General features: G+C 40.8%; 1 protein-coding gene across 1 annotated transcript in view; it reads left to right on the top strand.

Annotated features, from left to right (window-relative positions):
• Positions 1-5,494: 5,494 nt before the first annotated feature.
• LOC138825097 (contactin-associated protein-like 4) overlaps positions 5,495-22,701 on the top strand; it is a 230,957-nt gene continuing 213,750 nt past the window's right edge. The window contains exon 1 of the mRNA XM_070019483.1: positions 5,495-5,829. Within this exon, the coding sequence (XP_069875584.1) occupies positions 5,745-5,829 (85 nt within the window). The 5' untranslated portion in view covers positions 5,495-5,744. The remainder of the gene's footprint in view (positions 5,830-22,701) is intronic.

The following is a 22,701-nucleotide window of genomic DNA, read 5'->3' as shown; positions in this document are numbered from 1 at the left end:
ATCTCCTGACATTTCCTGAAGTTGTATCATATATCGGTTATTCCAGATTATTATGCTGCAGTGAATTGTGTACACTTGTTTGCACTAGAAAGCTCTTTATTGTATACTTGTGGGTAATTAATGTATTTTCTGCTAAAATGGAAATGTTCTATACGTGCTTGTCCCATGTGGTAATCCCTAGATATATGTGCTTTGGAACTCTTGAAATATGGCTAGTGTGATGGAGCAACTGAGTTTGTTTGTTTATTTATTTAGTGTGCTAGTCCTGGGGCTTGAACTCAGGGCCTGGGTGCTGTCCCTTAGTTCTTTTGCTCAACACTAACACTCTATCACTTGGACCACAGCTTTGTTTCTGGATTTTTGCTGGGGCTGGCTTCAAACCATGAACTAGATCTCAGCCTCTTGATGAGCTAGGGTTACACTGGCACCCGTCTGCAAAGGGGTTTCTTTTCTAATATAACCAGTGGCTATCATATCAAATAAGAGGCCAAAATGAAGTTCGGAATGAAATGACTCAATGCATACGTTGCCATTCTAGGACTGAATCCCCAGCAATGTACAGACAGCACCCAGTGGGAGCTGGTCTCTTTAAGAAAGCGCACCACATTCTTCCTTCACCTGCTATGGTAAAGAGGCTTCCATTATGGTGTTTGTAGAAGCAATGACCAGTTTTACTTGTGGGAAGATTAGCTCCAGCCATCCTCACTTTCTAGCAGCGGTTTTCTACCTGAGAGTCAGAGAATTGCTCCCTGAGGCACCCGAGCTACTGGGCATGAAACTTACTGCCTGTTGTTGATGTAAAGATGGAGGTAGTGGGTGGATTTGATTTCCTTCAACCTGCCGGAGGCCAAAACTGTTTCTGCTTCATTATTCTGAGAAATGAAAACTTTCCATGAACAAGTCTCATGTTCTAAAGCGTAAATGCGGTGAGCTACCACCTCATTTCAAGTCCTTATCTACCAGATGCGTTGCATTGTAACTGGGTCCCCGTGTGCTTAAATCAGTTCACTATAAAGACATCAGAAATCTAGGCAGGATGGCTTCTAACACACAGCATTCCCACTGGGATAAGCTTTTTCAATCCGAGAAAGGGAATGGAATGCTGTAGTTGCGGAGACAAAACTAGTTGTGGAGGAGGAGCGTCAGCATTGATACTCTCATGATCATTTTTCGTCTTCGCAGTCCTCATCCCTTGCGCTGCTACCCTTATACCAATTTTTAAAAAAAATTTCTGTCCAGTATTCTTGAATCAGGTCATGTTTACTTTCCCATAAATCATGGCCCTAGGAAGATGACTGAAATTCAAGGTGTTCAGACGAGGTTGGTGAAAACCAATCTCACCCATTTGCTCTATTTGCATTTTAGGCACAATATTTAGGGAGTTGAGTAATTGTTTCTCCCTTACAGTATGGCCATTTAAAATAACTGGGTGACAGCAAGGTTTTATTTTCTTGTTCCTGAAATCTCGCCACCCTCCTTTTATAGACCTCTTGTTATTAAGTGTGGCGTGCACCTGGATTTAGGGTCAGATGTATCTTTTTGTATTTCAAAAAAAGAAAAAGTCGAAATCACAAATCTGTAAGGAAATCTGTGTATCAGTCAATACCGAAGGGTAGCATGCTGCTTTATTAAATGAGAGATGAGCAAACCCACATAGTATTTACCTTGACAAACATTCAACAACAATTTTTTTTTTTTTAGGAAAGAGTTTGTGTGTGTGTAGACTCCATACACACACACACACACACACACACACACACACACACACACACACACACACACACACACACACACACACATACACACACACACACACACACACACACACACACACACACACACACACACACACACACACACACACACACAGAGGCACGCCAATCCTGGGGCTTGAACTCAAGGCCTGGACTCTTTACCTGAGTTCTCCTCCCACCTCAATACTGGCCCTCTCAGCCACAGCTCCAGGGTGGCTTGGGGGGTGGGGGGGTGGGGCAGGGAGAGAAATGAAGAATGAAGAGTGAACAATTTTGTCTGATGGATGCGTCTCTAACTCTTGATCTGAGTTACAAAAACTTCTCAGGCAAGGTCCCACCCATTGTAGGTGTTGATCAACTCTTACATGTCAGAGTTGGGGTTCTTTTTGCCTCGCTAGCTAGATGCATACACGCAGGGAAATGTCACTCCTGGGAGCTGAATCAACCAGAAACAAACAAACACTCCCAAACCATGCGAGATTAGTCCACTACTCTTTTTTTCTGATGTTCTATTTTTTCTTCTTGCTTTCTGATCTTCACCACCATCCTGACCAGAGAAACGAGGCCCCAGTCAGTAGGCCTGGGTGACTAACGTTGTACCTGTGGTGAACGTGCCCCATGTGCCCCACGGGCAAGCGGTAATCCCTCTGCTCATCAGGTTGCTTCTGGGCGCTAAGAGATGCTGAGGTCATTGTCTTGGTGATGGGACCTATGCTCTCCTCGACACCCAGGCCTTGCTGCGTACCACACCGAAGCCGTCTCCACCATGCCTTCAATCCACACAGCTCACTCCTCTCTGTGGCCCCTGGGCAGGGATGACTATTCTTTATTCATTTCTTTATCTATTTATTTATTGATGGTCCTAGGATTGAATGCAGGACTGTGTGTTCTCTCTCACTTGGATTTTTGTTTTTTTTTTTTTTTACTCCAGGCTGGTGCTCTACCACTTGAGGCACATCTCCTTTGTCTAGCTTTCTTCTTCTTCTTTTTTGCTGTTGTTCAGAGGTAAAAGGTCTCATGAACTTTTCTGCTCAGACTGGCTTGGAACTGTGGTCCTTTGATCTCAGCCTTCTGAGTGGCTGGGATGACGGATTTGAGCCGCCAAGCCCCCCTCCCCCCCCTCCAGAATGAGTTTGTGCAGAAACTTGAAGTACTCTTGTTTTTAGTCTGTGACTCATTCTGATAGCAGAGTCCTCTATGAACACAGGAAAAATCCCGCCTCTTGGGGACTGCTATGGTCATTTGTACTTTGTCCTAATTATGTATCGTCATCGCATATTCGATTGTTTTTTTCCTTCATTTTTCCTATCTATACCCATGTTTGAAAAAAGACAAAGCTCTATGAAAATGTCCCAGTGAAACCCGTTGAATTTGTTTGAAGAAGGGGGAGGGCAAGGAGCAGCAGTGTGATCTGGGCAGGTTGCATGTGTGTACAGAAATGTCACACGAGGCCTCTCTTCTATCGCTCATATATGGGAGTAAGACAATGATAAAGAAAGGTAAGGGCGGGTGTGACACTCATGGGTAATCTCAGCTACTTTTAGTCAGAAGTAAGGGGATCATGATGGCACAAGCATGAGACCCTATCTAGAAACAAAGTACAGGCACTGGTGGGGGGGTGGGCAGGTGGCAGGCCCTTTGCCTGGCTGGGTTCAAACTTCAATATCCCTAAAACACAATTCATTAGTTTGTTATGTGAAAACAATGACTCATTTGACTAGGAATGTTTTTCTCCGGGAGAGCTGGGAAGCCTATTTCTCAGCGTCAAGCCATCTCAGTGAGCAGTGTTGGGACCTCAGGGACCAAGGCCAAGTTCCTTTCCCATTCCTGGAGGCACTGGGCTCCGCTCACCTCCACTAACCTGGAGTCTCTTCAGTCAGCAGATACAATGCGGCTTCCTTCAAACGATCGCAGCAACCATGGAGTTAGATAACAGGTGGTGTATAATACATGTTTAATAAAATTTAATCCCTTCAATAATGAATCGCCACAAAATTTCAATTTATAGCCCTGTCTGCTTAATGCTATGATTGAAAGACCCAAACTAGGAAATGAAGAATACACAGAAAACAATCAAGCGATGCCTTTCTTTTCCTGGAGGAGGTGAATTCTGATCTTAGGGGAAAACAAAATGACTCCGTGAGATGGACAAACGTGGTGTCAGAATAATGAACTCCAGCTTTCCCAATTCTGACAGCTCCAAGTCAGCGCAACTCCTGTTCTTGTTTCCTCAACTGCAAAATAAGGAAAATAAAAAATCCACTCTGCTTTGTTTGCTGACAAGAGCTAAATACCTGTGCTCATTAAAAAATTCTTTTAAATAAATGCTTCTGTCCTCTCCTCTCCTTTTTTTTCTCTATTTCTCAGCCAGGATGCTGGCGGCTCAAGGCTTAGGTCTCTTCTAGTTTGCTGTCTCCAAGAGGCGTGCGAGGTCTCGCTCCAAGAGCCCATCTCTTCAAAAGCTAGCACTTTGTCAGTAAAATGTCTTGATGTTTCTTCATCTTCTGTGATACTTTGTGATAAGCTCCACACTATGTGATCTTAACTTCCTTTCTTAACGTCCTTATTTAAATGTTTTAATATTCTTGTCATAGTTAAGCTACTAGAAGAAAGATTTGTCTGTAGTTATTGATCTTCTGAATTCACTCTTACTCTTTTCTCCTGGGAGACACTGGAATGAGGATTTTGTGGTGGTGGTGGTGGTGGTGGTGGTGGTGTGTGTGTATGTATGATGTGTTTTATATGTGTGTGTACGAAGCGTTTTATATGTGTGTGCATGATGTGTTTTATATGTGTGTGTGTATGATGTGTTGTGTGTGTGTGTGTGTGTGTGTGTGTGTGTAATTCCATCACTCTCTGGTTGGGGCCCTTTGGGAATTTCTATTAAAGAATATGATTGTAGTATGCTACTGTTTATAGCATGGTGCATTCAGCAAGATAAATCTAACTGAAACATCGCGTGTGTAGATTTGTACTCCGGACAGGCTAACTAAAATAAGAAATGTTAATTTCTTGGAGACTTAGTACCAGCTGATTTAAAAAAAATATATCTGCTAACCACGAGTGTCAGCTGTGTTTCCCTTGTGAGGAATTCCATCATAAAACCCTAGCTGCCAGAGAAGCTAGAAGAGAATAGTTTTATAGAAACAGGAAAAAAAACCCCACCAAAACCCCCTCCCTAACAAGAGCAAATATTTTCTTCCAGGACAATTTACCAGTGCTGCTGAATTCTCTCTGTCTTGTTTTGTGCCTTTGTTTTCGAGCCTAAAGCAACGTTACCTGAGCCTGCTGTGCAGGGAGGGGGTAGCCAGGGCAAGAGAGAAGCAAGACCTCCCGGAAAATCAGGAGACGCTGCTGCCTTGCCTTGCCTTCCAGCAGGGGAGAAGAAGGGTTAAGGATTATTGGAGAAAGAAGAGGAGGGGAAGGCAGGGGAGGAGAGGAGGGGAGGAAGCCCCTGAGCAGGCCCTGGAGCAGGAGGCAGCTTCGGGTCCAGCTTTCATCCCCCGCAGCTCAGCGGCTGAGCTCCCAGCTTCTGCACCCGCTGCCTTTGCTGCTGCTGCTGCTGCTGCTGCTGCCTTTGCTGCTGCTGCTGCTGCTGCTGTGTGTTTGCTGGACCAATGGATGTCAATTTCGGGGCTAGCTGCGGGAGGAGTGGGCGTGGCTTGGGCCCTGTGGAGGCTTGTTAAAGATGCTGGGTGCTTGTCAGTGAGGAGCCAGAGCAGAGAAGAGAGAGGAGAGAGAAGAGAGAGACTAGAGAGAAGAGAGAGAGAGGGGGGAGGTGAGGAGAGAGAGAGAGAGGGAGGAGGGAAGGAGAGAAGAGAGAGGTAAAGAGGGAGGGACTAGAGGGGATCTCACACACACACACACACACACACACACCCCTAGAGACACTGAAGACCCAGTGTGAGCTGGAAAGGGCGACTGAGAACAGACTCCAGCATTTGGGGGAGCCACTCAGATCCCTTTTGGGGAGGCTCAGTCGCTGTGGACATGGGGTCTGTCACCGGAGCCCTCCTCCGGTTGCTACTTTTGTTATGGACTCAGAGCTGGGACAGAGCAGAGGCTGGGAATTCGTGTGAGTATCACAGCAGATGATTGAGAACTTGCAGGGGGGCATGGGAGGGGGCTGTCCCCGGGAAAAACTTTGATTCTGTTGTTGTTATTGTTTTTTTCCCCTAACCATCATCATTTGCCAGTAGTATGGATGCAAAGCTTTTTGCTAGAGATGAAATGTTACTCACACATTGGTGTGTGTGTGTGTGTTTTCCAATGTGACTGGATTTGCAGTTGTCTTTTTCTGTGGGTCTGGGCAAAATATGCCAAGTGTTATCTTTCTTTCTGTCTAGGAGCACAATGTGACTCTCTCTTGTCTTTGAATATTCATTGGGAATGCTCAAGTTCTAGTAAAACATTAAAATTAGCATCTTAACCAGGGACTTGCCTGTGAATGTCTTCATTTGCTTCCTTTCTTGTAGGATTACTGAATTTGATTGGAATGTATGCTGCATTAGCTTAGATTTCTGAAGTTTGCAATGTGGCAGGCGAGGAGCTGCTGCTCGATTCAGATGATTTCAGGCTAATAACCGAGGCATGCTGCAGACGTCACGAGCAGGCTGAGCTGCTGGAGACAGATCTCTGGCATCAAGAGCCATGTCCTCAAAGCCTAGAGAAGCACTTTGAATACTCTAGAAGAGGGGCAGGTCCCTGTAGCAGATCTGAAGGAAAGACATCCAGGTTGATTTATTCCATAGCAGTATTCTTTCAGGGTTGAATTTTTGATCTCATGAATTTGCTTGTGATTGAATCATTCTGAGTTCATGGATTCATAGAATATTGGTTAGCATCTGATGTCCAATTTCAAGTATCTCCCCAAATAACTCGAGAGGCTCCTTTGGGTGATAGACAAAGTTTTAAAAGTTCTATCTGGCTTTCATTGTCTAAATGAAAGAATCCCACCCTTCCTCGTCTCCCCCTCCACAGTGAATAATAAACAATCTGGGCAAATTAAACTTTTTATTTCATCGTCAGGTTCCAAAGCAGAAGCGTGTCTGCATTTCATAAGAACAGCTCTGGTGTCCGATTGGGCCTCAATTTATATGGCTGCTGGATGGGCCAGATTTTAGTTTTAGGAGAAGGAAGCAGGAACTAAATAAACATTGGCTAGGGAGCCTTAGTTTTAAGTTAGGTGAAAGGGCTCTTCCGTGGGAAGAATTTTATACTCACCGTGACAGGCTAAATGCCTGTTCTCACTGCGTGACTGCGGTGGTGTGTTGTGGGTTCATTCGTAGGAGTTCATTTAACTTCAGGGTGTCTCTATAATCTATTCTTCTTCAAGGAGAGAACTTCACTCCAGGGCCATTTGAAATTGGATATGTGGCAATCCTGGAAGTCAGTTGAAATGCGCCTAACTTTTCCTACACCAAACCTTGCGCTGCTGCTAAAATGGTATCAAATGACGAGCGCTGCAGCAAAACAAACCAACAAGCAACACCAAACAACAACAAACGCAGCCATACACATGCAAAGTTTCTCCTTTTTGTAGCCAAGGCGTTAAGTATTACCTCTCCCAGCAGCTGAAGTTCAGCTGAGAAGGAAGCACTAGAGGTCACTGTAGCGATGTGAAGCGGATTGCCAGGCGTGTCCTTCCTTTGCAAGCGACTTCATTCACACCGGCCTAGCGGTGTCTCTTTTAACACACGGTGCATCGCCAGGCTGCATATATTGATGAATTGAGTGACATGTTGTTTGTGCTTATTTATTTTCTGGAAGTCCCATGGAAAATGTATCACTCAGTTCTCCATTGAATAGATTTTTTTTTCTAGTCATGTATCTTCATGGCCAAGGAAAAGGGGAGCTGCTCAAATCTGAGTTTTGTATACTATTCATACCTCTCTGGTTCTGGATGTGTCTCTCACACTTGGCATTTTCATTCTTCTTCTATTCATCCAGCTTTGTTTCGAGGAAGTTGTTCAATGCATTCAGAAACCTTGGATATACTTAGCAAACCTATAGACTTAAAAAAAAAATGATCAGGAGTCTTTAAACATTCAAGGTAGAGTTCTTGGGTGGGCATACGTTTTAAGAGTTGGCCGGTTCTTCAAGGATCAAAAAAAAAATGTCATTAAGTGACTGTTGTTAAGAAATGTTGCATTTAGTAGTTTCTTGTGAATGTGTTGACAAGGATTTGCAGCTGGAGATTTAGAAGGGACTGTTTCAGTTCCTAATTTTTATTTTGTTCCTCAATGCTTAGGAAATATTTACTCTTTAGAAGGATAAAGTTCCGCTTGTCAATAGAGAGTGTGTCACGTGTTTTGTGCTTTTTCTTTTTGAAGAGCAATTATAAATGTTTATGAGCAAGGCTGGTAAATGCAAGAGGATGAGCAGTTTAACATAAGCATTTTAATGTGTTACAATAATATAATAACCCAATAATCCCCCAGAGGAGACTATATATTAATACAAAGTGAATTGATGTCGAATACCAATATTAAACTCAGGAAGAACTGAATATAAACAAGGAAAATCAAAGGCCTGACTCTCAGGTGAATACAAAGACCCTTTTCTCTTTATTTACCACTCATTTTTAAGAAGGGACTCTGCCATCCACTGAGTTGCCCTTGGCTACCAGTTTTTCAGAAGATTGCAAACCTGACAGTAGATGTACTTTGATTTGAACATGAATTGATCCAATTAATCAGCTGAGACAAACTTCACATTAGGCACATTCTATAAACACACACACACATGCGCGCACATGTGTGTCTGTGTTACATAGGCACATAAATATGTGCCAACTACCAGACCTGTGTGTTTGAATGTGCCCTGATCAGAGCATATGTGTCTTAAGATGATTTGTGTTGAATGGTCCCTCTTTGCCCTTAGTGTCCCATTTGACATTTCAAGAGCAGTGAACTAGCACCGAAGTGGTTTTTTAAAAAAATTTATTCCTCCTTCTTCTTTCTTCTCTCTGTCCCAGTCAAAATGAGTTTATTAGTTAAAGATCGAGGGATCTAGGGAAAAATCCTTGTAGAAGGCTTGCTCTTTGAGGAGCTATGCCATGTCTTGCTAGCTTCTTCTTTTCCAGTGAAGAGACATCCTCTAAAATGGGAAGACATTTCTTGACTTGATGCTGCTTCTTAAGGACGTAGGGTGGTGATTATGAAGCTATGGACAAGGCAGGTCTGCTCTCCACAATGGTGAGGGTGAGGCTGGCCAGAGCTTGGCTTTTGGGTTTGCTCTTGGAGCTCACAGGATGGAGGGCATGCCGAGTCTTAATTAATGCCCACTAAGTGGCGTACCAATGCCTTTAATTAAATGTTAGTTTCTCACTGTGTCCTTCATTTTCTATAATGGATCTAAAGAACATATCTGACATCTACCCCAGGATACCAAAGCATAGGATAATATCAGTAATAAATGAAAGTAACTGCTGGAGTAGGTGGATACCTGGGTGTAGAGCCTTCCATGATAAACACTCCATCTTGTATTCCTTTCTAGAAGCTTCTTTTGTGTCTTTTCTCTCCCTCAAATGTACTTCAGTTATGGAGCAAAAAAGCTAGAATATGGTAGTAGTGTCATGATCATAAAACCCTGTAAGGTGACACCGAGTGGCTGGCTTTTGATGTAAATATGGTTTGGGACGTGACTCGTGGGTGTAGAGCAATGGTTCCATGCATCTCCTCACTGATGGAATCCATCTTTTCTGAGAAAGTTGTTCTATCACTTTGGGATAATCTAGCCCATAAACTAACAATCAGACACCATTTCCACATGATTCTTGGTATGATGTTGATTTCTTAAAGTGGTAAGCATTATCACTGACTTCTGAATTAGTCTCCCAATTCATATCACATATAAACAATCTCTTGATACAGTCTGTCTATGCTTATATCAAGATTAAGTTGGGTTTTTAAAAATGAAAATAGATTGATAGACTTGTGTAGCATTAATTTCAAGATAATGCATTTAGATCATGGGGAAAGTATGTCTCATAAGCCCAATCTGGCTTGGTACCTCTTTTTGTTGGGTTATAAACTAGGAATGGTTCTTAACAGCTTTAGCTGAAAAAAATTGGACAGGAAACCTAATTCTTCATGACATAAAATAATGATGTGAAATTCACATTTTTGCCACCCATCTTATTCATAGAACTTGACAATAAGCAAAATTTGCACTTAAATATTATTTTTTACAAAAAGGTATTGTTAACATTTTGTTTCTATTCTTGTTAGATAAATACCTATATAATATTCTTTTTGTCTGGTTCTTTTATAGACAAGTTCATTGACCTCTGAGTTAAATCATATGTAATACAATACAGTAGAATGACAAGGCAAAGGAGTGTATAACTTATACTACCATGATAAAATTTTGTCTTCATTATTTAGCATGTACCTATACCCCTGTAAAGCTATGGAATTGAAGGTAATAGTAATATTTCCAGAACTAGTAATGGAAAAAACCTTCAACTTGTCATCTCCCTTATGTATTTTTTTCCCTAATGACTTTATTGTTCAAAAATCTTATTTCAGTGGACACACATTATTTGTCAGGTTGTAGAATGTTGGTTGCCAGAAGGCTTGTTTCATGTCACTAATCCTATTAAGCTACAGTGTCAAAGAAAGTATGTAAGTGATTATATCTTAGATATTAGAGTGAAAATTCTGCTTAACTTTATATTGTCACGACTGCAAAATATTCTACCTCACACCAATCAGAAATAAATTTGGAATCAAATTGGTTCTAAGACAGAAGGTTCTTGTTTGAAAAGGGTTCTTATTTCTATGATTTTTAAAGTAGCACTTTCCAAAAAGTACTGAAATTGGCAAGCTTTCTAGAACAAATTAAAAAATAGATTTTCATTTAAGCACAACCCAGTGAGAATTCACAATAATTAAGCAAGTGCTTTTTACTTTCTCATGCCAGTATAATTAATTTGTATGTAAATGTCTTGTTCATTTGGAATTGTACTTACTTTTGATTTCTAAGAACTGATCACTGGCTTCATTTTATTTACACTACACTATTTACAGCATCTTGAAAAGTGATTTAAAATATGATAGAGCATATTTTTTTCATCATTTTGATAGTATTATCATTAAGTAGTTTCAGTTTAACTTGTTAGTTTATGGGTACAATGCACCTTGACTGGTGTCAACCCTTTCCTCCTTCTCCCCCATTTCTCCCAACCGCATCCAGCCCCTCAATTTTAAAGTTCCTTTTTCACATATATGGAGTATACTTCTTTATCTGTGCTGCCAATGTAGGAAAAAGCATTTCAGTTTACCATACTGAGTTGTCAAAAATTAATAGCCGCATTGCTCTATAAACGTTCAACTTCATCCTCCACCCCCCATTTTGTACAGATGACACATGCAAGGTTTCATCTCAGTGAGCTTCACTGCAGAACTGTATTCTCTAAATAACTGTCAATAATTCAGCGTCCCGGAAATTCCACTGGAATTCAAAGTAAATGGATATTAAAAATATTTTTCATATAAATATTATTCATAAATAAATATCAATACTTATTGAAGAAGTATATGTTACCTATGTACATATTGTTAGGAGAATATATATAAATATCACATATTATATATATATAGCCTAGTCCTCAGTTCCTACCCCAAATATCATCTATATATGCACTCACAAGTGTGCACATATGCTCACACACACAGTAATAATTTTCTCTTAGTAACTCAGTTCCCTTAAAGATCATTTTTCAATTTAACTTCTTCCTTTTGCTCTGTCATCTATTGATGGACAGATTTTCAAAGGCAACCAAGTCTGGAAGCAGATTAGCTAGATAAACAATAGATAGATGATAGCTGTCCAATAACTATTATTCAAAATATTTACTTTGAAAAATGAACTTTTAATGGTTCTACTCTAAATGAAGATTTCTGAGTCTTATCAAAGCCCTAATATCCTGATCATACTTCACCTAGGGACAGCCTCATGGAACCTACTGGAACTGAACTTAGTCTGTGTATCAGGAAAATGGATCTGTGAGTCTGACCATTGGGCCTCCTATGGTGAACAGGGCTGGTAATATTACCCAGCTTTTGATTTGCTGGTGCATTAAAATATCCATCTGACTTAGCCGTACAAAGACCCATTTTTCTCCAGTTGAGACTATGTTTAGAATTCACATCTCTTTTATCTCATATGAATCAATATTGGGCACTACCTGTTGTCAACTAATGAATTATTTGACCTTTTAGTTTGCCAATTAGTTCTACATAATCTAAGAAATCCTTCACTCTTCGTTTTGTAAAACCTTTTCCTTTCCTTATTATTGATTACAACTTCACAGAATAGTCCAGCCCCTGAAAATAGTAAGAAAAATACGAAAAACGTACCTAACATTGTTATATAAAGACTGGCATCCATGGTCGTATCAGTAGCTGACTAGTTCTAGTAAATATTCTGATTTTTAATCTGATTTTTTTTCCAGTGGCTTTGTATTTTAGTGATTGGTTCAATTGGTTGTTTTCTCCCATTTTTACTGATTTGAGAATTTTGGCCTCACTAACTTGTTTATTTATCCAGAATCATTGCTGTTTTTCAAGTTAAGTAGTCTGATAGTAAAAGGTTGGCCCATCATACAGTATGTGCTTCAAAAAGAGTTTTTTTTTTTTTTAATGAATTAACCACCTTGATGAGGTAGAATGAACCATATTGTGTGTTTGTGATGGTGTGAATTCAGAAAATATGCATGATTATTTTAATGGAAATTTTAATACAAAACTTTTAGAAATACTCGTTACCATACAGGTTTTCCACAGCACATCGCGAATGATCATGTTGAATGCTTGGTCGGACTTCATTCACTTTAAGAAGGAAAATCTCAGAAAGAAATAAAATAAATGCTATTGTTTCTGAAAGTCTGTGTTCTCCCCACAGTACCATTGCTGACTGAATCCAGGGCCTTGCTCATGCTAGGCAAGCTCTCTACCGCTAAAGTATTTGGAGCTATATTCCTAGCCCTTTGAAAGTCTTTCTTGGGAAAAACCGACTCTCCAAATGAATGAGATATTCTAAATGAGTTCATCTGCCTTTAAGATGAACATTTTATTTTAAAAGATTGGAGTTTCTTTAAAAAAAAGTTTAAAAATGTCTTGAGAAAGAACAATCTACCCATAGTTCTAAGTTCCTATAAATTACACTTCCACAGAAGATAGAGGTCATGAAGAGGGGATGCCACTGGATGGTCGTCCTCACTGTTTTGGTATTACATTTCAACATTTAAATTTCTTCAATGAGTTCTAAGGCTATGGCTGGGTGACTGTGTGCTTCCACTAGTTATCCATAGTTTATATATCTCCATCTATGTTATCTATAACATAAATATATAACATATATATATGTTTAATGTATGTGATTATATTTATTTGACTTCCATAACTGGCTTTCCTTATTTTCAATCTATTTAATTTTAGACTTTCCAGAATGCTATTTGGTCCACAGGCTGGCACTCCACCAGTTGAGCCACACCTCTACTTCTGGCTTTCTGGTGGTTAATTAAAGATAAAAATCTCATGGATTTCCTGCCTAGGCTGTCTTAGAACTGTGATCTTTGGAGCTGAATAGCTCCTGACTAGCTACAATTACACGTGTGGACCACCAACGTCTGGCTTCAGGTGACTTTTGAGTCAGTTTTTGCCCACATGTCTTTCACTAAGGCATGCACATACTCAAAAATAGAGTGTTGTTATAGTGTGTGTAATCGTAAAGCATGCACAATGCAAAATCCATGACGTGTTCCCATTAGTGCGTGGCAGTTAGAAGAGAAAGCGTACATGCTGTGGAATCCCTCCTCCCTGCCCCTGCAATAAATGTTTTCATCATGGTTCATGGCAAAAATGGTACTCTGGCAATAAAATGGGGACACAGCATAACAGGAGGTAAAATTGAGCCTGTTTATGTTACAGTTAATGAGTCATTCCAATGTAATAATTGGAAAAGTGAGTGAAGCCTGCACATACTTGACATTTTGAGTAGTTCAAAAATTAGGAACTATAAAAAATTTTTAATGCCATAAGTACTTAATAGAGTAGTGATAAAATTTATCTCTTAAGGTTTTTTTTTAAATTACCAAGGGAAAATGGTATGATGTGTATCATAGCTAGAGTGCTAATTACTTTTTTTTTATTAAGTACTTCTCATTACGTAGCTGTGCTTTAGAATAAGATAGAATGTAAATCATAAAAGACATATTTGTTTCTGTTACTATTTTCTCTCCTCCCCCACTACTGGTAGTTATGGTGCTTGCAAATAGGGTTATAGGTTGATATTTGTTCAGAAGCAGTATGTAAATACACAGAGTCACTTCTCTTCCTAAATCATGGTTATTGTAGACATTTTAGGCCAACGATAACCTGTAATTTTATTACTTGACTTACACTGCAGTTATAATACACACAAACTTTTAAAAACTGCCCTTTAAAATAAGGACGCCAATACTCTTCTCTGGGAATTAGATAAACCTCAGACTTGGTGGTAGCCAGGATGGATGACCTTGGCCAGACATTTGATTGTCTTGGCCAATGAAAGATCTTCTCATTTTCCCATCATTATAAGCCAGTTACTTACCAGAAAAATAGAGAGTTTTCCTGGATAGCATGAGAAAGTGAAATTTCTAGGCTACTTTGCTCTAAATGACTGCATATCTTTCTTTTGTTCGTTCGTTCGTTCGGTCATTCGTTCGGTCATTCGTTCGTTCATTCCTTCCTTCCTTCCTTCCTTCCTTCCTTCCTTCCTTCCTTCCTTCCTTCTCTATATCTGTCTATGTATCATCATCTACTTATTATCTATCATGTATCTGTCTATCACTTACCTAACTAATCTTCTTCCAGACTTGGTTGTCTTTTAAAATCTGTCAATCAATAGATGGCACAGCAAAAGGAAGAAGTTAAATTGAAAATTGCCTTGAAGGGAACTGAGTTGCTGAGAGAAAATTATTACTGTGTGTGTGCGTGATCATGTGTGTGCACATATAGAAGAGGATATTTGGGGTAGAAACTGAGGAATGGGCTATATATAATATATATATATATAATATTTATATCTATGTCCTCTAACAATATATACATATATCTCATGTACATACATTTATTGTTAGGGGAATTGGGAGGCATTGCTCTTGGTGGTACATTTCAAAGGAAGTAGTATTGGTTTAGAGAAGAAGGTTTGCTTTTTATTTTGCTTTCCACATCAGAATCACTTCCAGTACAGTTTTCCAACAGTTCGTGGAGCTAGGTAAGTTTTTCTCTGATGTGAAAATTGTACAGTGCGTATATGTGTTCACACATCATCAGATGTCTCATAAGCACATACAATTTAATTTATATAACTAACGAAAGACCACACCTGAATAACAAAACAATCCTCCCCCCTCCGCCCCGCAATGTGTAGGATTAAAACATGAGCAGGATGACTACTTTAGGAACCCAAAGTTTACATTCACCCCAAACATAAAAAACAATATTGCCCCCATGCTGTCTCAGAGTTCTTTATTTTCTCTGACAACAGCAGGGTCATGAACCTTTGCAAGAACTTCTCATCAATTCCTGAATGCTGAAGGTTAGAAATGGCAGGATAGATTTTGGCTCTAAAGCCTGAAGGCAAATGGAAGCATAATTTAGCTCTCAAAACACAACGTGGTAAAACGATACTGGTACCAAGAGAAAGTCACAATGAACGAAGTTTAACATTTCTCACATCATTCACTTTTATCTCTCAATTTTGGCTGATTTGAAACAAACAACAACCACAACAAAAAGAGAACCTATCTCCAAGGCAGGGAACTGCATGAATGCTTGCTGATCCTCATAATTAAGGATTTATAATACATATTTACATTTGCCATGTTTTAGATGTTTAGGACTTAATTAAAAGAACATTGCTAAAATAAAAGCAATTCTGTCTAAATTGGTGGTGAGGGAATTCTGGGCAAGGTTATAAAGCTACTCAATTAGGTCCTTTTGTTTCATGCTGTGTATGATCTCTTTGCTTATTTGAAGTGTCACATTGTAGCACTGTAGACTGTATTATATAGTATTATATAGTTTGGGTAAGAAAATTTTCATGCGCCTCTAAAGCATCATAACCTCACTTCTTAAGTGTCATAAGATGGAGTCATTTTCCTTTTAAAAACAAAATATTGAGACAACTTGGTAGACAGAGGCAGGCTACATTTAAGAAAGCACAGACCACTTTCTGAAGATAACCTTTGGTTTCTTAAATCCATAGCACCCTTGACCACAAAACAGCAAATGCTGAAATGAAACATTTCATAATCAAATACAGCGTCTATTAAAGGAATGGCAGAAAAGCAGGCTAATAAAAGTGTGGCGTAGGATATTTGGTATACTAAAAGTCAAATTATGCTTGCAATCATTTGCTCTGCTTAACATGTAAAACTGAGACTAAATTCCTTTCCTTCCTTCCTTTTTCTTTTTTACTGGCTTACCTTGTAAATGATCATATTCATTTCTTTTGGAAGCTCTGCTTGTCCATGGTATGGTATGGCTTTATATAAATGTGTGTGTGTGTGTGTGTGTGTGTGTGTGTGTGTGTGTGTGTGTGTGTGTGTGTGTGTAATTGCAACATGAAATAGATTAGCATGAAGGCGGTAAGTGTTGTTGTGTCATTAATCATGGATGCATTCTCTAGAGAAGATGCCAGAAAGTTCTCTGTTTTTCTGAGTGAGCAAAATCAAACCTCCTGCGATCATTTCTGTCTTTCGTTTTCCTGGAGCTGGGGAGGAGCTGGCTGTGACATCTGCCATGCCAGCCAGTGCCAGGCTTGATTTGGCTGATAGGGCTGGTGAGGCAGCTGGTCCTTCTTCCTGTCCTCACTGGGCCTTGCGATTTCCTTTCCTTCCTCTCCGTGTCACGCAACCGTATCTGCCACTGCCTACACCTCTCAGCGTATTCTTTAGATGAGCCTGACATAATGCACCGGTAGATTTAATCAATGTGCAGGTTGTTATGATGATTATTTAAAACTAGTTACGTCTCACAGATAAATCTCAGCACTATGTTTTTTCAATGTGAAGTTCAGGCTCAGGAGCATAGCAATAAGCGGTCTTCTTACCCGCCTGGCCCTTGCCTACCTTTCTATTCTGTCTGAGTCCCACTGGTTTCTCTGCTGGAAAATCGGGCTCTGGTTCTAGCTCCCTCTCTTGGTCTTTACTGTGTGGTTGTCTTTGCCAGGATCACCCGCATTCGGTGTCCCCCAAGCTCCCCTGGGAAGCCGAACACAGCCTCCCTGCCTTCCTCCATACACAGTAGACCCAGCCCCACTTCTGTGCTCAACCTGATCCTGCTCAGATCTTTATAAAACTCTTCACTCTTTGGAAAGCAAAGCTATTTTTTTTCCCAACAAAAGATACATGGAAGGTTTATATTTTGCTTTCCAATTGCCACGCCAGTATCAGGAAAGATGGGCCCATCACATTGGAAGAGGATGCGGTATGTTCACTATTAAACAAGTCACTTTTATTTAGCTGACCATTCTTTTGTGTTTCCCTTTTAAAAGTAGGACTCTGGCTGGGTGCTGGTGGCTCACACCTGTCATCCTAGCTACTCAGGAGGATCACGGTTCAAAGCCAGCCCTGGCAAGAAAGTCCTTGAGACTCTGATCTCTAATGAACCACCAGAAAACCTGAAGTGGCACTGTGGCTCAAGTGGTAAAGCACTTGCCTTGAGCTGAAGAGCTCAGGGATAGTGTCCAAACCTAGAGTTCAAGCCCCATGACCAACAACAACAACAACAAAAGTATGACTCTGAATTTTTCTGTATTATATGTCATTTGGCTAGGTTGGGCAATTGATTCTGTCCTGTCATAATTTGTTTGAAGGCATGTTGGCTGATCTATTTTTATATAGTCTTTTGCTCTCTCTTCCCCTATACCACATCTTTTTTATTTCCCCCAACACCTCATTATTTATTTATTTGTTTGTTTATTTATTAGAGCTGAGGACCGAATACAGGGCCTTGGATTTGCCAGCCAACCATTCTTCCACTGAGCTAAACTCCCAACACCTCATCTTTTTGATTTATGACAAAAGTTTGATCAGTCACTAGATTAAACTTCTTTTTTTTCTGGTACTGGGTCTTGAACCCGGCGCCTTGCACTCTTACTTCTCTCCCTAGTTGTTTTCGCCCAAGGCTAGATTCAACTACTTGAGCCACATCTTCACTTCCAGCTTTTTGCTGCTTAATTGGAAGCAGAAGTCCCATAGATTTTCCTGCCCCAGCAGGCTATGGACCACAATCCTCAGATTTTAGCCTCCTGAGTCACTAGCTGGGATTGCAGACATGTACCACCCATACCCAGGTATCTTGAACCATTTGAAATTGAGGACTCCAAATTGAATGGATGGGAAAACAGCAAAAAAACAAAAACAAAAATGAAAACACCGGGGCTGGGAAGGTGGCTCAGTGGTAGAGCGCTTGCCTTGCATGCGTGAGGCCCTGGGTTCGATTCCCCAGCACCACATAAGCAAAAAGAAAAAAAATGAAAACACCGTTATCATAAGATAAAGAGAAGACAAATCTGTCCCCTTCCACGTCGGTTGTGTGTGCTGCCATCTTGGTAGCGCCACCATGTTGCTTGTGCTTTCCGGTATAGACTTGGTACACAAAGCACTTGCCACAATTTCAATGCCTGCATCCACCTTCAATCTCAGCTTCTCTGAACTGACTTATTTTACATTTTCAGGTTGGGAAAACCTTTCTCCTTTATGGAGAGTGCAAAAAAAGAACTCCTCCTCTCTCCTCAACCCCTCCCCCATTGTTAACTTCATCGAAGGTGTCCTTGCACCTTACTAGCTGCCACTTTGTCTACAAACATCCACAAGTCATTTTGTTTCATGGCTTTGGGTGATATAGATAGATAGATAGATAGATAGATAGATAGATAGATAGATAGATAGATAGAGATAGAGATATAGATGAGCCTTCATGAAAAATCTTTTTTGGATCTGAACTTTTTATTTCCCACTTTTATTTGCCCACATGTTCTTCGGTTATAATTTTTCTTATTAAAACCCCACCGCTTTTCTTTTTAGATTGCCTCCCATGTTTCTTCCCCCTGTGGCACACATTTGTGGCTTTTATGGCTGGAATTAGAGTTCCGAAATTTGCACACCTGCCGACATGTGCTGACATCAGTGATGACAAATCCTCCTCTTACGTCGTGCTCTGTGGAATGTGGGTGGTGGTGGAGGGTCGGTTTCTTCATTACCATCTTGCTTGAACCTGTGAGACAGCGGGTATTAAGGATTCTCTTTTACAAACCAGGAGACTAAAATCTGGAAGGAGCTGCCAAAGCGACCCAGAGAGGAAGAACCAAGAGCAGGGGTCTTGGGACTCAGCCTCGAGTACTGTGAATCCACAACGTGTTACAGTAGAAACGACTCAGCTGGAAGTACTTGCTACACAGGCCTACCTGACTGACACTGGTGTCCAAAGGGAGTCTGTCCCTGAATATAGGGCAGGGGGAGAGTTTGTGGAGGGCAGAAACAAAACTGGCCTAGTACCCTGCCAGGTATTTTGTAACCTGTAGAAAGGAGTTGGATTTTTGGGTGTGTGTGTGTGGAATGGGTGTGGGGTGGAAATTTGGGCTATTTGAACCCCTGTGCTAGGACTTGTTGTCTCAGGAAAGAATTTAGAGGAAATCAATTAACTGATTGTGATGGGTACTACTATTGTTTCCACTCCCCACGCCCGCTACTCTCCTGCCCTGTGATCTGTACCAGTGTTCTCTAGCACCCTCTACCCAAGAGTCTCCGATATCCTTTGGAGATGTGTGTGGCCAGGATTCCCCCGCCCCCCACACACCATGCCTTTCTATCATTTCACAATAGTTTTATGTCTTTGAAGCAAGTAATTTCCTTTGAGCACATTATTCTCTTTCAAATAACTCATCCCTAGAGCCTAAGAGATTCATAGGATGATAATTTACTGCCCTTTGTTAAAAATCATCTCTATGTATTGCCAACATTCCCATAGAAACTCTCACAAGTCTTGTTTTATCCCCTTCAAATTACTTCCTCCTTTATGATACTGACTGGTGCCTGCTCTCCCCCCCACCCTCACCACCCCTCCCCAAAAGTTGATCATGACGTTTATTTTTCTTTGCCACTTTCCTACTTCCTACGCCATCAACCTCAGAGTTTACATCTATGTCTCTTTCGTTCCTGGGGATACATTTTATGCCCCAAATCAAACCAAATCAAACAAATCAATCATCATCATTCCAAATAACTTTTCATAAGTCCATTTAAAATTTGTCGAAGCCAAAATGTATCCCAGGCCCTCCACTCTGGGGCAGGTGTTGCCCATCTATTATTGAACGTCATCCAGCCTTTCCAGTGAGCATCTCCCGTGGCTCAATAGTCTTTATATTTGTCTCTTTATAAAGGGTTCATAATAGCTCATCAGATGCTTATGCTCTTATTTGAACATTCCTCTATTTTGAACCAGTTGGCTGTACATCGATTTCTTCTGTGAATTCCCTCAGTCTAACCCCGTATCTTCTTCTAGTAGGTACACGGCTCCCTTAGGAGTCTGGTGATTTTCTGCCATTTACAAACGTCAGTGTCACCCATGGTTCAAGGTCATTGCTTGATTTTTTTTTTTTTTGCCTTGTCAAAAAGAAAAAAAAAAGAGAAAAGAAATCTAGATTTCTTCTGGAAGGAGAAAGTCATTTTTTTTTTTCTGCTCAAGAATGGATGGCCCTGAAAGATGGCTTGGTATGATTTCCAGCAGCATCATTTGTGCCTACGTGTGAACCAGCGGCCGTGGGTCGGATGGTCACGTTTGGCAGAACTCACAAGTGCATCTGTCACCTGCCAGGTGGGGCCTTCACTTCTCAGCGGGCTTGCCAATTGTCCTGGGGCCTGTCCAACCCCGGACAGCGCCCCACCACCTTCCTCACGCGTGTCCGTCTGGCCTGAGGCCTCCGATGGACGGCTGTGAATTTGGCTTTCCTCTTGTACCGATCAGCTTAGTGCCTTCCCTAGAAGTCAGGAAGCACACTGATGAGGTGCATCTCTTACCTTTCTGCTCTGGGTGTTGAGTTTCATTGTCCCCTGGCCTCTCCCATTTCCCTATCTTTCTTTTCTTTTTTTAAATGTTCCTTATCTTTTTGAGGAACATGTCACCATTTCAAGAAAACATTCTGGTGTCAGTCAATGCTTTTCTTCTTTTCTGTAATCAGGGAAAACCATGTCTCTTTAGTGCACAGCAAAAAGAAAAGAACCAGGTGCCAGTGGCTCCCACCTATAATCCTAGCCACTTGGGAGTAGAGATGAGGAGGATTTCTGTTTGAGGCTAGATCAGACACAAAGCCTGTGGAACTCCGTTTCAACCAATAGCTAGGAATGGGGCGTTTGCACTGTTCATCCCAAATACAAAGGAGGATGAAATGGGGAGATTCAGGCCAGGCCAACCTGGGGGTGGAGTAGAGAATGTTTCTGGGACCCCATCCTACCAGCAAGCTGTGGGTATGGTAGTTTCTGCCTGCCAATCCAGCCACTGTGGGAAGTGAAAATAGAAGAATGAGGATTCAGTCCAGCCCAGGCTCCAAAGCAATGGCCTTAATCTCAAAAATAACCAGAGTAGGAGGGGCTGGAGTCAAGGCTCTGGTGAGGGAACCCTTGCCTAGTAAGTTCAAACTATCTGAAAACAAAAGCAAACACAAACCAAAAAAAAAAAAAGCAGACAAGAAAAAGACAGAAGTAAAAAGAAATTCTTTGAGTTATCATTGTGACTGTGCACAGAGTTTCCCAAGCTAAAGCAGCCCCCGTGCCTAGAGCAGGCTCCTGGAAAGCAGATAGTTTTGTGAGATAGCTAATAGGCTTCTGAATGGTGTTTCTCATTAACTCTGACCTCTTCCTAAAAAAGAAAAAATATCACAAGTTCTCAGGGCATTTTGTGCCTCACATTTTCTTTGACTGTCGACCCCTGCAAGTCTAGCCCAGATCACTTGATAGCTATTTCTGAGGCGATTAATATCTCTTCTTGCTGCTCACAAGCAATACACCATACCTTTACATATTTTCCTTATTGAATAAAACGATGATGATGACTTTACTAAGATTCTCTTTAACACCATTTATGTGCTACTTTCTAGATTTTCCCCCCTTGTATTTTTACAGGTGTACTTATTATGTACATTAAAAAAAGGAAGTGATTGTATAGTGCATTAATTAATTCTAAAATGAATCATAATAATTTGTATAATACAATTTTAAGTGAACTCTTGTAACTGTGTGCTTACAAAATATCTATGAAGTATCTACTCACAGTTGTATAGCTATTTGCTTAGAACAAATGAGGTTGTGTCGAATGAGATTGTGTTGAAAAGAAATGCCTGTCATCATATCTTTTTTTTGGTATATGTGTATGTGTGTGCTAGACAAAACACTGAGTGGGATTTTTGGTTCAGTAAATGGCTAATCTTGGAATGGTAAATCATGACACCTTGTGGAAACAAGACAATTCAAGTTCCTTCTTTATTTCATTCTTTGTGTTTTTGAAGTAGAGATCTTTCCTTATTGCTCAGGTGGTTCTCAGACTCCTGACTCTGTGGTTCGCCTATGTTAGCTTCCCAATTGCTAGGACTACAGGGGGGCCATTGTGTTCTTTTAAATTAAGGAATACAAGGACGGCTCAGAAGTAATGGTAGCATTTTTAGTGAAATGGCTTGACTGGAACATTCCGGTTGGCACCATGTCTTGCCAAAGTCATTTCCCGAACCATGCCTCCTTCTTAAAAGCAAGAGCTACAGACAGGATGGGTACTTGTCTGTCTGGATGTTATTTCAGGAATTCTCCTGCTTTTCTCCATGAGCTTCTGGTGTGGTGTGTGGACAAAAAGGCTTGCAGGAGCAATTTTGCAGAGAGAGTAGGGCAAGCACGGCATGTATCCGT

The sequence above is a fragment of the Dipodomys merriami genome, unplaced genomic scaffold (assembly GCF_024711535.1).
Source record: "Dipodomys merriami isolate MVZ:Mamm:240054 unplaced genomic scaffold, mDipMer1.0.p SCAF_134, whole genome shotgun sequence".
In the NCBI taxonomy this organism is placed as follows: domain Eukaryota; kingdom Metazoa; phylum Chordata; class Mammalia; order Rodentia; family Heteromyidae; genus Dipodomys; species Dipodomys merriami.
The sequence above is the reverse complement of the archived record's forward strand: the minus strand, read 5'-3'. Positions and strand labels throughout refer to the sequence as shown.